This window comes from Tiliqua scincoides, chromosome 2 (genome assembly GCF_035046505.1).
Source record: "Tiliqua scincoides isolate rTilSci1 chromosome 2, rTilSci1.hap2, whole genome shotgun sequence".
Taxonomy (NCBI): Eukaryota; Metazoa; Chordata; class Lepidosauria; order Squamata; family Scincidae; genus Tiliqua; species Tiliqua scincoides.
This window is the reverse complement of record NC_089822.1, coordinates 27953644-27969404: the sequence shown is the minus strand read 5'-3', so window position 1 is coordinate 27969404 and position 15761 is coordinate 27953644. Positions and strand designations below refer to the sequence as shown.

At 42.0% G+C, this 15761-nt stretch overlaps 1 protein-coding gene across 4 annotated transcripts in view; it reads right to left on the bottom strand.

Annotated features, from left to right (window-relative positions):
• The window catches only part of MAST4 (microtubule associated serine/threonine kinase family member 4), a 248515-nt gene that overhangs the window by 91018 nt on the left and 141736 nt on the right, over window positions 1–15761 (bottom strand). For all 4 annotated transcript variants that reach the window (XM_066616677.1, XM_066616679.1, XM_066616680.1 and 1 more), the window contains one exon: window positions 14452–14540. In XM_066616677.1, coding sequence (XP_066472774.1) covers window positions 14452–14540 — 89 coding nt within the window. The remainder of the gene's footprint in view (window positions 1–14451; window positions 14541–15761) is intronic.

Here is a 15761-nt window from a genome sequence, read left to right as displayed (position 1 = left end):
CATTGTACACATAAATGTTATATGTTATGATGGCGTGAACATTGTAAAAAAACTCTGGTAGATCTCCAGGCCTTGCTGGGTTTCAAAGTGGCTCTCGAGCCAAAAAAGTGTGAGCACCCCTGATATACATCATCACGCTGTACAAGAACAAAGGCGACACGAAGGCTTTCGACCTGGTCAGCAGGGATGGCCTCTTCAAGATTCTCCCCAAGATTGGATGTCCACCCAGGCTCCTCAGCATCATCAGATCCTTCCACAAGGACATGAAGGGCACTGTTGTCTTCGATGGCTCCACATCAGACCCCTTTGACATCCGAAGCGGAGTGAAGCAGGGCTGTGTTCTTGCACCAACCTTGTTTGGGATTTTCTTCGCTGTCCTGCTGAAGCAGGCCTTTGGAACTGCAACAGAAGGCATCTATCTCCGGACCAGATCAGATGGAAAGCTCTTCAACCTCTCCAGACTGAGAGCAAAGTCCAAAGCCCAGCTGAAATGTCTGCATGACTTCCTCTTTGCCGATGATGCAGCTGTCATTACCCACTCTGCCAAAGATCTCCAGCAGCTCATGGATTGTTTTAGCAAGGCCTGCCAAGATTTTGGACTGACAATCAGCCTGAAGAAAACACAGGTCATGGTTCAGGATGTGGACTCACCTCCCTGCATTACAGTCTCTGCGCATGAACTGGAGGTTGTCCATGACTTTGTGTACCTTGGCTCAACAATCTCTGACACTCTTTCTCTCGATACCAAGCTAAACAAGCGCATCGGTAAAGCAGCTACCACGTTTTCCAGACTCACAAAGAGAGTCTGGTCCAACAAGAAGCTGACGGAACATACCAAGATCCAGGTCTACAGAGCTTGCGTCCTGAGTACACTTCTGTACTGCAGCGAGTCATGGACTCTTCACTCACAACAGGAGAGGAAACTGAACGCTTTCCACATGCGCTGCCTCCGATGCATCCTCGGCATCACCTGGTAGGACAAAGTTCCAAACAACACAGTCCTGGAACAAGCTGGAATCCCTAGCATGTATGCATTGCTGAAACAGAGACGCCTGCATTGGCTCGGTGATGTCGTGAGAATGGATGATGGCCGGATCCCAAAGGATCTCCTCTATGGTGAACTCGTGCAAGGAAAGCGCCCTACAGGTAGACCACAGCTGCGATACAAGGACATCTGCAAGAGGGATCTGAAGGCCTTAGGAGTGGACCTCAACAGGTGGGAAACCCTGGCCTCTGAGTGGCCTGCTTGGAAGCAGGCTGTGCAGCATGGCCTTTCCCAGTTTGAAGAGACACTTGGCCAACAGACTGAGGCAAAGAGGCAAAGCCAGGGAGACAAACTAGGGACAGGGAGACAGACCAGGGACAGACTGCACTTGCTCCCAGTGTGGAAGGGACTGTCACTCCCGAATCGGCCTTTTCAGCCACACTAGACGCTGTTCCAGAACCACCTTTCAGAGCGCGATACCATAGTCTTTCGAGACTGAAGGTTGCCAACATGATGAATATATAAAAACTATATATATAAGTATATAATTTTAATATGTACTCTGCCTATAATCTAGGTTTGTCAGACTATAATACTAAAGTTTTATTTCAGTCATGTAACTAATGACTTGTCTACTCATCTTGATTGTGTAAGCAACTTAGCATGGACTGTCGTCCCCCCATCCTCTCAAATAATCACAGAAACACCTATGGACCTGTGAGGAGGAGGAGGAGGAAGAAAAAAAAAAAGACAACAGCAGAGCCAAGAACCAACATCACCAACTGTAGTTGCTGTTGCCTTCTTAGTATTAACTGTACTTCTCCCAGTTCTCAGTGACGATGGAAACACGAATGGTCCTGTGAGGAGGAGGATGTTATGATTATTTTATTATTTTTGTTTACTAGAACTATTTTTATGTATCTGCTGTAAGATGCCCCAGGGGTCCTTACAAGGGTGGAAGACTCTGAAACAAACAGCTCCTGGATAAGCAACTGAATGACAAGGTGTCCCACTGTTGCTTTATCTAGAGGTGTTTGTTTCTAGTGAATAAGATACGTTTACAGCTTAAGTCTTACTGAACACAATGGGCTTATTTCTGAGTAAAATTAATAACACAATTTTCAAACACCTCTAGCTACAGCAGCTTCTTAGAACACTTATTCTCAAGTGTTGGCCCATAGGCGCACTCTCTCTCTCTCTCTCTCTCACTCTCTCTTCGAGCATTTCTCAGTGTTTGTTCTCCACTGTACCACTTTGCATGGTCCACCTATTGGAAGTAACAGCAGAAGTAAATGGCGATTATGTCATCACCAGTTACTTCCGGACTGGAAGGCCAGACGCAACACAATGAACACTGTGTGAGAGGTTCAAGGTAGATGAGAGGGCTTTTTCAAGGGACAAAAAGTGCTTGCTGGAGCTCCGCCCACTACGCTGAACCTCCTACTGCTGTTTGTTGCATTGCATTGCAGGCCTCGCTGCCAAGCAACAGGGGTCCCAAGCATACCACCGGATACCACTTCAAGAACCACTGGTGGTACAAGTACAGGTTGAGAAACACTGCTTTAGTCTCTAAGTGGCTATTGTACCTTTAAAAAGAGTGAGACAGAAAACCATCACATATACTGCTATTACGGAACTCCCGCTTAAGAAACTATGGAGCAATGTCACAAGGGATATTCACCCATCATGTTCTTTACCATACCTCTAGGTTCCAGTTAGTGTTTATTTTGCAGTGGTTTACTCTTTTGATGGTTAGATTTCAGAAAGTGATACTGAGAGATTGCTGCACCATCCCATGGTCTTTGGTTTACAGGGTGCTGCAAATATCATTTTACCCCTCCCCCTTCCTGTTTAATATCTGCAAGAACTGATGGGAGACAGACAAGCAGTGGTGGCTGCAATATGTACAAAGAAAAAGGCAATGAGTAAATCTGAGGCAAGAAAAGTGGATGATAGTAAAGACTGGGAGGAAGAGCAACCAGAGTGAGAGAGTACCAATAATTCCTCTGAACTTAATGACAAAAGTTTGTTATCTGTATTTTAGAGAAGGGGAAACTAAAGCAACAAAATATTAACTTGCTCAAGACTAGCAATTATTTCATGACTGACACTGGGTGGGTTTTGAGCCAGCTTCTTCTGTTCACATACTGCTCTCTGTTCACAAAACCACACTGGGTTTCAACAAAATCAGTCCATTTCAGAAATAGCAGGGTGTTGAAACAACCGTTTGCATATTAGAACTATGCCTTTTTTTATAAAGCTAACATTCAAAATACAATCAAAATTTGTAGTTATACTATATCATTTAAAGACATCACCAAAATATAGAGCAGGGGTGCCCAAACCCCAGCCCTGGGGCCACTTGCGGCCCTCGAAGACTCCCAATGCGGCCCTCAGGGAGCCAACAGTCTCCAATCAGCCTCAGGCCCTCTGGAGATTTGCTGGAGCCCATGCTGGCCCGATGCAACTGCTCTCAGCGTGAGGGCGACTGTTTGACCTCTTGCATGAGCTATGGGATGAGGGCTCCCTCCACTGCTTGCTGTTTCACATCTGTGATGCAGTAGTGGCAGCAAAGGAAAGGCCAGCCTTGCTTTGTGCAAGGCCTTTTATAGGCCTTGAGCTATTGCAGGACATTCATTCATTCATATAAGTTCATCTTTAATATATACATGTAAATGTATGTAAATTTATTCAAATTTTAAATGTAAATTAATTTTTTTTCCCCGGCCCCTGACACAGTGTCAGAGAGATGATGTGCCCCTCCTGCCAAAAACTTTGGACACCCCTGATATAGAGGAATCAAGATCAATTCTAAGTTTCTTTCACTAATATATTTCCCTTGCCCTTTTTTCTGTCCTACATGCTAGCAAGTACAGAGAAAATTGGATGGAAAGTTATTCCCAGGACTAGAAAGACCAAAGAATGGGGAGGTGATATCCTAAAATGATATGAAGATGTGACTGCTCATTGTGAAGAGCACATTTCCTTTGGGGGCTTGTCACTTTCTCACATAAGACCATTCAACCTGCTGCTGAACATTGAGAAAGCTTGGCAAACAGCTGTTGAGGGAAAGTTCACCAGTATTCCAGTCTGCCTCTGCTTCTCAGCATGCGTAATTAGAGCATGTGGATTGTCTACAGGGGAAATGTAAAGGCGACACAAGCAAAAATGTTCTTTTACAGAAGTGGTGCCTGACAAGGAATACATAATAGTCCTTCCAGAGATTAGAAAATAAGATATGTTGATAAGCATGTACTCCAGCATATAAGAATGGTTATATTATACTAGCAGATAAAGCTATTGTACACAAAGCTGGTATTTTTCTATCTAATATTGACATTTAAATCTAACATTGGTATTTGGTATGTGCATCTATAAAAGAATAATGCACTACAGGAGGTTAGAGAGTAACCAAATAATAGTATACATATATTTATATTTAAAATACCAAGTATCCCACAATAACTGTTTTATTATAGCAAGTCATCTTCAAGACAAATCAGTAAAATATTATCAAACTATGTATTGAGGAAGGCATCTTGTTGAGGATGGATGGCCAAACTGGAAATTCTTACCATCACATATATTTGTGGTGTCTCTACAACCATGAGAAATACACATTTATTTTAAAACTAAAAGATTAGACTTACAAGACTCTGACAAGAATTTCCAAGCAAAGAGTCAAGAAGCCACAGGTTTACATGAGACTTGATAATCAACCCTCCCCAATATGTATCCAAAGCTGCAAAACTAGTTCATTCTTCAGAGAAGAGCCAGAATGCATTTTCAGTTATATCAAATGTGTGGCATGGTATATATTGTTCATATGATAGCAAATGCTAAAGACTTTCATTTAACTGGTTCTTTCCTGTATCTAAAATTTCAACATATTCATAATAGTTGTTTTTGTTCTGTTACTTTAGAGATAGCCCCAGAGACTGATAATTTCAAGGCATCAAAGATTTTGTTCCTTGCTGGGAAAACTGCTATAAAATTGAATAGACACAGTGCTATACACTCTGGTCAACATTTGTATAAAAGAACATAGTATTGGCAACCTTCAGTCTCGAAAGACTATGGTATCGCGCTCTGAAAGGTGGTTCTGGCACAGCGTCTAGTGTGGCTGAAAAGGCCAATCCGGGAGTGACAATCCCTTCCACACCGGGAGCAAGTGCAGTCTGTCCCTGGTCTGTCTCCCTGGCTATGGGCCTTCCTTCTTTGCCTCTTAGCCTCAGACTGTTGGCAAAGTGTCTCTTCAAACTGGGAAAGGCCATGCTGCACAGCCTGCCTCCAAGCGGGCCGCTCAGAGGCCAGGGTTTCCCACTTGTTGAGGTCCATCCCTAAGGCCTTCAGATCCCTCTTGCAGATGTCCTTGTATCGCAGCTGTGGTCTACCTGTAGGGCGCTTTCCTTGCACGAGTTCTCCATAGAGGAGATCCTTTGGGATCCGGCCATCATCCATTCTCACGACATGACCAAGCCAACGCAGGCGTCTCTGTTTCAGCAGTGAATACATGCTAGGGATTCCAGCATGTTCCAGGACTGTGTTGTTTGGAACTTTGTCCTGCCAGGTGATGCCGAGGATGCGTCGGAGGCAGCGCATGTGGAAAGCGCTCAGTTTCCTCTCCTGTTGTGAGCGAAGAGTCCATGACTCGCTGCAGTACAGAAGTGTACTCAGGACGCAAGCTCTGTAGACCTGGATCTTGGTATGTTCCGTCAGCTTCTTGTTGGACCAGACTCTCTTTGTGAGTCTGGAAAACGTGGTAGCTGCTTTACCGATGCGCTTGTTTAGCTCGGTATCGAGAGAAAGAGTGTCGGAGATCGTTGAGCCAAGGTACACAAAGTCATGGACAACCTCCAGTTCATGTGCAGAGATTGTAATGCAGGGAGGTGAGTCCACATCCTGAACCATGACCTGTGTTTTCTTCAGGCTGATTGTCAGTCCAAAATCTTGGCAGACCTTGCTAAAACGATCCATGAGCTGCTGGAGATCTTTGGCAGAGTGGGTAGTGACAGCTGCATCGTCAGCAAAGAGGAAGTCACGCAGACATTTCAGCTGGACTTTGGATTTTGCTCTCAGTCTGGAGAGGTTGAAGAGCTTTCCGTCTGATCTGGTCCGGAGATAGATGCCTTCTGTTGCAGTTCCAAAGGCCTGCTTCAGCAGGACAGCGAAGAAAATCCCAAACAAGGTTGGTGCAAGAACACAGCCCTGCTTCACTCCGCTTCGGATGTCAAAAGGGTCTGATGTGGAGCCATCGAAGACAACAGTGCCCTTCATGTCCTTGTGGAAAGATCTGATGATGCTGAGGAGCCTGGGTGGACATCCAATCTTGGGGAGAATCTTGAAGAGGCCGTCTCTGCTGACCAGGTCGAAAGCCTTTGTGAGATCTATGAAGGCTATAAAGAGTGGCTGTCGTTGTTCCCTGCATTTCTCCTGCAGTTGTCTAAGGGAGAATACCATATCAGTGGTGGACCTGTTGGCTCGGAATCCACACTGCGATTCTGGATAGACGCTCTCTGCAAGTACCTGGAGCCTCTTTAGTACAACTCGGGCAAACAGCTTTCCTACAACGCTAAGGAGAGAGATGCCGCGGTAGTTGTTGCAGTCACCCCTGTCACCTTTGTTCTTGTACAGCGTGATGATGTTTGCATCCCTCATGTCTTGAGGTACTCCACCTTCTCTCCAGCAGAGACAGAGGATTTCATGCAGCTCAGTGACGATGATCTCTTTGCAGCATTTTAGGACTTCAGCAGGGATGCTGTCTTTTCCAGGTGCCTTGCCAAAGGCAAGGGAGTCCAGGGCCACGTGAAGTTATAAAAGAACAATTTGTTCTCAATATCAGTGAACTGAAAACAGCAAGTAAATTAAATAATAGTTCAGCTAATTATTACAGTTCCTGATTAGGGCCCTTCTCCTATGCCAACCTATTACATAAAAATGAAGTCAGTACGGAGGATGTTTACCACACAGCATTGATAAAATATAGCTTGTTTGCTCTGTGTGTGCATGCGCTTTTACATACCTGCGATGTATTTTGACAGATGAGAAACCTAGAATTTAAGACATTTTGTCTTAAAATATTAGAGAACATGGATCTCAAAAAGATAATTAGGAAGTGAGATACAAGGAAGAATATTTCTAGAGCAAATATTTACTTCTGCCAAATACTGATTTCCTTTATTTTTTCTACATCAACTAAATGGCAGGGATGGGAACTCAAGTCCTGAAGACTTGACTCGCATTGCAAAAACACACATTTTCCTGCAACTCGTGTCACTGACTTGGGTGCTGACTTGCAGCTCTAACTCAGGAAAGAGTCATGACTTGTATAGATTCGAGTCATAAAGACTCGTGGTTTAGGGCCCAGGATTTGGGTCCCATCCATCTTGGAAGATTATGTTTTTATAAATTAAATGAAAAGAGTGGTCTAAATGAAGGACTTCAACACACTGCTGATTGTATATGGGATGGGAACATCAGGGAAGTGTTAAATGTAAACTCTGAGACACACACATACTCCTCACTAGCACCTCAGTAGTTTCTGTGGTGCCATGCCTGACTCACTTCTTGAAATGACTGACTCCAGTCAAAATGACTCTAAAAAAGGCTCAGGATGAGTCGTGATGGCGGCACATTATGACTTGCAAGCGAGTCAAGGGAGCGGAGGCTTGCACCTAGACTAGCGACTCGGCACAGTGATTGTGGCACATCCCTGCTAAACGGAACAAAGACTTATGTGTGGTTCCTTCATTCAGTCTTCACACTTGGTTACCTCTACTTCTACACTTGATTTCTATATGAAAAAGGAAATAGAGGTTTACCACTATTTGTTTTGTTTTATTATTGTTTTGAAGAGGCACTCAAAACAGTACAAGAGAATTAGAGGCTTCTAAGCGTCTCATTCCTACCATGAATCCTGACCAAAAAAGTTAAGGCTGATTAACAGAACACTGTTCAAATGCAGACGCTTTTCCTTTAGAACTAAAAGTTAGTATTTAAAATTCTCCGCATTGTTGAAGGCCACAGCACATTGCAAGTTGAAATGACTTGTTTGGAGCATTCAAATAACTCAAACAGCTGGCAAGCATGGAAACACCCCGAAGACAACAGGGAAAGAATCTGACTGCTGTGGATTTAAGGTGTGGCATTCCAGAAAAGCAAGAAAGATTATATCTGGAGTCCTATCTATGACCTTCACCACTCATAGCATTTCTCTCAGCACTCGTCCACCCATCTGCAAGTCAATACCTGAGAGACTTTCAAATGAAAACCAGTGCCAGTTAATTCTCTGCCCATATGTGCAGTGCTTGCTTATTACTCAAACCCTGCTGTTCCCAGGGATTTGTTGGCTGTTGTATGTTTTAGGATATTTCATATGCTGCTGAGATGACAACTGATGTTTCTGGTCTGAAAAATAAACCTTATTGGTGGGATCAGGAATTATATCGATAATTAACACTATGTTCTCCAGGGAGAAGTTAATGCTGGGAACAAGTAATCAGCATTTCAACAGAATACTGTATTTAATAACAATGCATGGGGAGCCCCACTGCATACACTGTTACTGTTAAAAATAATTAGCTTCAGAAACCATGTATTGTTGCCATGGAGGAAAGAACTGTAAATCTTGTGAGAATGCAAATGTTGCATGAATTATAGATTATTAATGTATTTTAATACACGTCTGTTTATGAAACGGGGTACTTTTTAAATGCACTAACACTGAATTGGTGGTGAGGGAATTAGAGATTAATTATAGTTGTTCTTTTAAATTATAAATTCACCACTCCAATGAAAAACATTTTTTTTGCCACAATTTGACAACTGCCTTAAATGCTTCTCAATATTTCAATAATATATGCACAGAGATTACACCAGAAGTATTATAATGTCCTGCTTTATTAGCCTGTAATAATCTGGAATAAAATCAGGAATTTTACATCACAGGCCACTATCCATAGCCCATGCTTTTCAAAGTATGACTTATCAGATCACAACCAGATGTCCTATTCAGCAGAACATACAGCATGCGGCTAGCACTACCAGGTGATCTCTGTGGGAAAATCTTGATAAATGAGTAGCTAAAGTTTTGCAAAAGCTTGATTTGCTATATATCATCCCAGAAGCTTGACTAGCGGGAACAGTTTATCTGATAAAATCTGGTCATTTACCAGAAAACAAACTATATTTATGAGTGAGGAGGAGGGGATAGTAACCTTTCACTATATGGACTTGTGGCAGCTACAGCTGACTTGCTCTGAAGAAATCTAACTTTCAATCAGCAATTCAATATCTGAGCAAGCCTGCTGGAGAGAACGCTTGGTAAAAACCAGCAGCTATGAAAGTATCAGTGGCCAGCAGCAGCAGCATCCTGATATTTTATTACATATTTCATTTGGATTGTATTAAGTCTTAAGTCTCATGATGCACAGAAACACATAAATCAAGATTGGAAAAAGATTTCAGAGAGATGATCACAAAGATGCATAAGAATATGAAATATTTGTTCATTTTTATGGAAGGTTAGCACCTCAGTAACTGATGCTATCTTCTAAGAATTTAAACTGCTTTTCCAGCCCTGCTCCAAAACCTTGGTGCATATACAGGTTGAGTCTTGCTGTTCGCGAATGTTCTGTTCCCAGAACTCACATGTGGATGGCAAAAATCGCATTAAAGCAAATCCAATTAAAAAACAATGTCCCTTTGCTAGGCGATTTAAAAACAGCCTTGCTTACCTTTGTGATGTAAGACAGAGGCATGAGACAGACAAACCATCTATCAGTCTCTCTCCATGTGCTTAGAAAGGCTTCACTCAGAGCCAGTGACCCATCCCTTCACCCAGAGTAAAGTGACTACCTCTCTTTCACGTGCTCAGGGGGAAGGGAGGGGTCTTTCCCTTGAGTGAAGCTGTTCCAAGTGCCTGGAGCACGAATGATTGATGGATTGTCAGCCGGCTGTCCTCTCTTGCATTAACAAAGCTATTGTTAAACAACTTTGTTTCCTTTCGTTTAAAGGGCCCTACTGGATGGATGGATGGATGGATGGATGGATGGATGGATGGAAAGAAAGAAAGAAAGAAAGAAAGAAAGAAAGAAAGAAAGAAAGAAAGAAAGAAAGAAAGAAAGAAAGAAAGAAAGATCTTTAAAAATGTTTTAAAAAATCTTAGAAGCTTTACAACCTTTACAATCTTTGTTTCTGATGATAAAAAGTTATATAAGATAGCAACATTTTAACTGATGAAACAGTTATCTTTTTCCAATACTCTCTTGCAGCTTCCAGAACAGTAGATGAGAGATCACTAGGAAAAAAACCCTTTTTGAAGAACTTCCGAGTTTGCAGTTTGACAACCATATGGTGCAAGACCTCGCTTCTGAGCAAAATCGATCTGGAGGGGCCTATATAAATGCACTAATCTCCTGAGCATCAGAATTTACACATTTACATTTACTGACTGAGAGCCCAATCCTATCCAACTTTCCAACACTGATCTAGCTGTGCCAACCAGGTGTACGTTGCATCCTGCAGTGGGGAGGCAGTTACAGAGGCCTCTTCAAGGTAGGGGAACAGTTACTCCCTTGCCTCGGGGTTGCATAGAATTGGTGCTACAAAGTTGGATAGGATTGGGCCCTGAGAGAATGATTGATTCTTTCCATGCCTCAAGTTGACAAACAATATGTTTTTAAAAACATTAAAAGGCATTTAACAGGATCTGTGCAATTTGACCTTAAGTATTTAATTTACATTTTCTTAACACAGCGCAATGATGACTGACTTTGGGTAATTTTAATCAATTGTACATGATGTTCATTTCCTACATAAGAATAGCCCAGCTGGATCAGGCCATAGGCCCATCTAGGCCAGCTTCCTGTATCTCACAGTGGCCCACCAAATGCCTCAGGGAGCACACAAGACAGGAGACCTGCATCCTGGTGCCCTCCCTTGCATCTGGCATTCTGACATAGCCCAATTATAGAATCAGGAGATTGCACATATTAAATTAAAAATAATAATTATTAAATATTAAATCCAGACAAACGTGGAAGCAGGACTTTTTTCATAGAAAGCAGAGAACTGAGATAAGCAGCCTAATTTGCTATCAACCACCTTCACTAGTCTGTGAAACTTCTATTGTATGTGCTCTCTAATATTACAAAGTAAAGAGGCAAAAGTCATTATTGAGTGCCATCCAAGGATATACCCTAATTTGAAGATACACATAGAAGAACATAATTTCCGTTTAGATTAATAATCAGAAATAAATACTAACTCTAGTTTCCTTATTCATTATCATTAATGCAAATCAGAACTGGGTAATAATTACTAGTACATAATGACAGTGTGAAAGTACAATTATCCACATTGCAAACCATGAAAAGGAAAATAAAAGTTTAAGGTAGCTAACTGGTAAGGAAAATTAAGGATGTCCAGAGTGTGCTTCTCTAGCTCTCTCTCTCTCTGGGGTGGACAGGACTGGGTCAGAATGAGGGCAATATGAAACCTGGGACCTATGAAAGGTGGAGTTGACTTTGGGCATGCAAGTGGGGTCTGTAATTAGGGTCACCCTGTCCAAATGGAAGGTGCAGGGCTTCCTGTTGATGGAAAGAGCCACTATCTTGCAGACCCTTCTGGCTGAGGTGATCCCCACCAGGAAGACAATTTTCTGGGATAACTCCCTGAGCAGGCAGGTGTGTGAGTGCCCTCAGGACCAGGCTGAGAATCCAGGATGACACCCAATGAATGGCTAGTTGGTTGAGGAGAGCAAACCCCTTCAGAAACTTTCTCATGTGGGGATGGAAGAAAAGCCTAAGCTCCTGTGGATGGCCTAGATTGGAAGCCATGGCTGCTGTTTGCCTCTTGAGTGTGGTCATACCCTCTTGAGCCCAGATTGAAAGAATTCTAAGGAGGCCAGCCATCCTGGGGTCTAGCTGTCTGCTGTCAGTGAACACCCTCCAAGTGGTGTTGTATGCCCTGTTGGTGGATTCCCTCCTGTTGGAGAGGAGGGTGGACAAGATCGCTTCGGAGTAGCCTTTGTGAGGCTCTGCTACTCAATATCCAGTCAATTAAGTGAAGCAGCTCTGGTTGTGGGTGTAGGGTTGGTCCCTATTGAGGATCTCCCACTCCAGGGGAGTGGGAACCAGTTTCCGGATGACATCTATAGGAGGTTGGTGAACCATTGGCTTGGGCCAATACTGCCTTCTCTGCCTGTATCTTTCTTATGACCTTTGGAAGAAGACTGGAGGGCAGGAAGGCATAAAGCAGTCCTTTTGGTCATGGTTGGTGTAGGGTGTTGTTTCCCTTGGCCTCCGTGAACCTTCCTCTGATGAAAAACTTTCTCACCTGAGGATTGTTTGGAGATGCAAAGAGCATCACTCCAAACCTGTGGGTCAGGTCTTTGAAGATCTCAATGATCCTCTGCACAGCCATGTCCATGGCTGTCGCTCAGGTGGAAAATAGCAGGGTGTTCCTGGAAGTGTCTCCTGTGAAGGCTGTGGTTAAGGAAATCTTCTTGAGATCAGACTTTATATTTTGGAATGTCCACACTTGTCAGCAGGTTCTGGCTCCACATGATGCTCTTGCAAAGCTGGATCTGGCTGCTGAAGCTTGCAGAGTGTTGGAGGATAATAATAATAATAATAATACAGGTATTTCTATACCGCCTTTCTTGGTCCTCAGATTTCTCCTCGGACTTTATTCAAGGTGGTTTACACAGGCAGGCTAATTAAATCCCAGTAGGGATTTTTACAATTTGAAAGAAGGTTCTATCTTTCAAGAAACCACAACATTCAGCTGTTTCTTTCTGATCTGGTCACAACATTCTGGCCTCCATCCTCCCACGCTCAGAGCAGATGGAATAACTCGGCTCAGCTTGTCAGCTGCTTCAAGGTCGCACAGTGCCGGTGGCCTCAAACTGGCGACCTGCGGATGTTATCTTCAGGTAAATGGAGGCTCTACCCTCTAGACCAGACCTCCTGCCAAGGATGAGTTGTACTCCTTTCTTGTTGTGGCTTCAGTGAGCCTATTTGAGATGCCCTTGGAGAAACCACTGCTGTGAGAGGGCAGGACTATGGTGACTGGACTGTCCATTAGAGGGGTCTTTATCCACTCAGTGTCCCTTCCGGACAGCTCATAGAACTTAGAGCAAGGTCATTCATTCTTCTGAGTGCCTGGACCACAGCAGAACAGCACTCTCAGCTCACCCCCCTCACCATATCCAACAAGGACTGAATTTCCATTTCTATTATTTCCAAACTTGGATGAGTCATATTAAGTATGTTCATTTGTACTGCAACAAGCCTGAACACACTCCTTTCAAAACCCTAGTAGGATGTTATCTTGGGTAATGCTGTGGGGGGGGGGGGGGGGAGACAGAAGGTTAATTTATCAGGGTTAGCTATTACCTTGTTATAATACAGCTTTCAACATTCAAAATTCTGCAGGTTCTTATAGCCAAACGTTTCAGTTGACTAAACTTTTCAATGCTTATAGTTCTTCCCATAAATATAACCTCTCTATAAGGACAGTGCCAAGCAGCTTCATTCAGTAAATACTGGTTAAATGGCCAAGCCTCCAAAGCTATCTTACAAGCCAGTGCACCAAAAGCAGACCTTTTGTTCCCTCAAGTGAAAAAAGGTCTTGAACAAACAGAAAGTCCATAAAAGAAGGATCTGCTTAGTTATCAATCGAGTAAGCACTTTTAACTTTTACTAAAACATTTTTATGTTTTCTTTTGCAGAAAAGGTTTACGTTCCCTTGCATTTCTTTTTTATTTATTTATTAACACACAGACATACAAACATATACATTTAGGAGTGCTAAATACCATATACCATTACTAATTAATCATCCTATATCTCCTAATCTACATACTCATCTATTTCTACCTCTTATTGATTTATCCATTTCTTAAGTACACCTCTTCCTAGACCACCTAGTAGGTTCATAACAAAGCCAAGATTTGAACAGGGACTTTCCGGATCACAGTTCAGTTTTTTAGTCACTATACTAGCCCCCCTTGACATCTACTTCAGCACAATTCTAAATAAAATTTCCCTTTAAGTCACATTACTGCCCAAATTACTTGAGTAAACTACTAGCAAAGTGTATATTATCTGAGTGGGTAAACTGATGAAAGTTGTGACTCAGTAAAAAGAGGAAGGTTCTCTGATTTGGGAGAAATTATCTCATTGCTTGTTGCAGAGTCCTATCACTTCCAGATGAAAGGAACAACTCATGGTGCCAACTATTAATCCTAGTATATAATGTGTTTAGCATTAAAACTTGAATTTCAACCCCCTGATTCTTGCCTCACTTAGTAGCAATTCCTAAGCGTGCCAGGGTAAGTAACCCCCAGACCAACCCCAGTTTAGTCAAGCCCATTACAACTATGAATTGTCAAAACTACATCATGTGTACTTTTAAAACACAAACAACTTTACCCAGGAAATGTATTAAAGAAGTGGGATTACCTGCATGGGCTGAAAGTGGTGAATGTGGTCGAGGCATAGCTGAAGACTGTCCATTGCATATCAAACTTTTACGATTACTTGTCCGGCAGCTGTAGGAAGGGAAGAAAGTACTTTAATGCAAAAGTATGCAAATACGATAAATAGGCATCAATAGTTATTTCAGAAGACATAAATCTTCATTTTAGCATCCTAATCAAAATCAGAACTATAGACTGGCCATGGACATTTTGAATGTAGAAAAACCTAGGATTATACCTGTTATATCATATATCAGCAATACACTTAGGTTAATTATAACCATATTTTTAATGCAGCTATTATCCAACAAAGAAACCCATCTGCCACTGTGACATTACCCTATTAACATTGACATTTCATCTGAAACAGTGCAAGGACTTCTTTATAATGCATAAATATGTCATAAAAAAGATAAACATTTAAAGCTCCCATTCAAATACATGTATTTGTGTTTACATGTTTCTTAATGCCAAACAGAACAATGATTTATCAAACTTATGATAGACTAATTAAAAATCTAATTATTGAGACAAATTTCACATCTGTGCCTTTTTGTAAATAGACCAGACATAGCCTACAAAGATAAATGTGTTCCTTCACTCATGCATTTTTCATCTCAAGTACTGCAAATCACTATTTTTCTCCATTACAGATAATTATGACATGAATAGTAAGCTCATACATCTACTAAAATGAAGAACTTCTGCAGTTTTTCTGTAAGTGTATTCATAGTCTTGTAATTATCATCAAATACACCTAAGAATGTCTCCCACCTTGACATCATGCACACAAATGATTTCACTGAAGCTAATGGAATTATGCATAAACAAACCAAACATGTACAACTAATAAAGAAAATCAGAATTACAAATATTTTACTTAACTTTTTAAAAAGAAATACACTTTTAGTTTACATTATAAGTCTTCAAAACACAGAAATGGGAATTACCACATTCCTATAGAAATAAGGTAACTTAAAGAAATCCTTCCGGTTTACTCTTTGGGTTAAAAAAAGAGGGATGAATGACCTCAATTACTGCAGAAGCACAGTTGTGGAGACACACTTTCATGGGAGCTAAATCACAGAAGGATGACAACATTATTTGATCAAGTCATGTTGGCATCCTTCAGTCTCGGAAGACTATGGTATCGCTCTCTGAATAGTGGTTCTGGAACAGAGTGTCCTCTCCAGTGCACGAAGCCTGGGTAAAGCAGATATGGAGGATAGACTGTTTCCCATGCAGCAAATCCCCCCTCTCCACATCGCTGAAATGGTCCAATGGAGAGGCAGA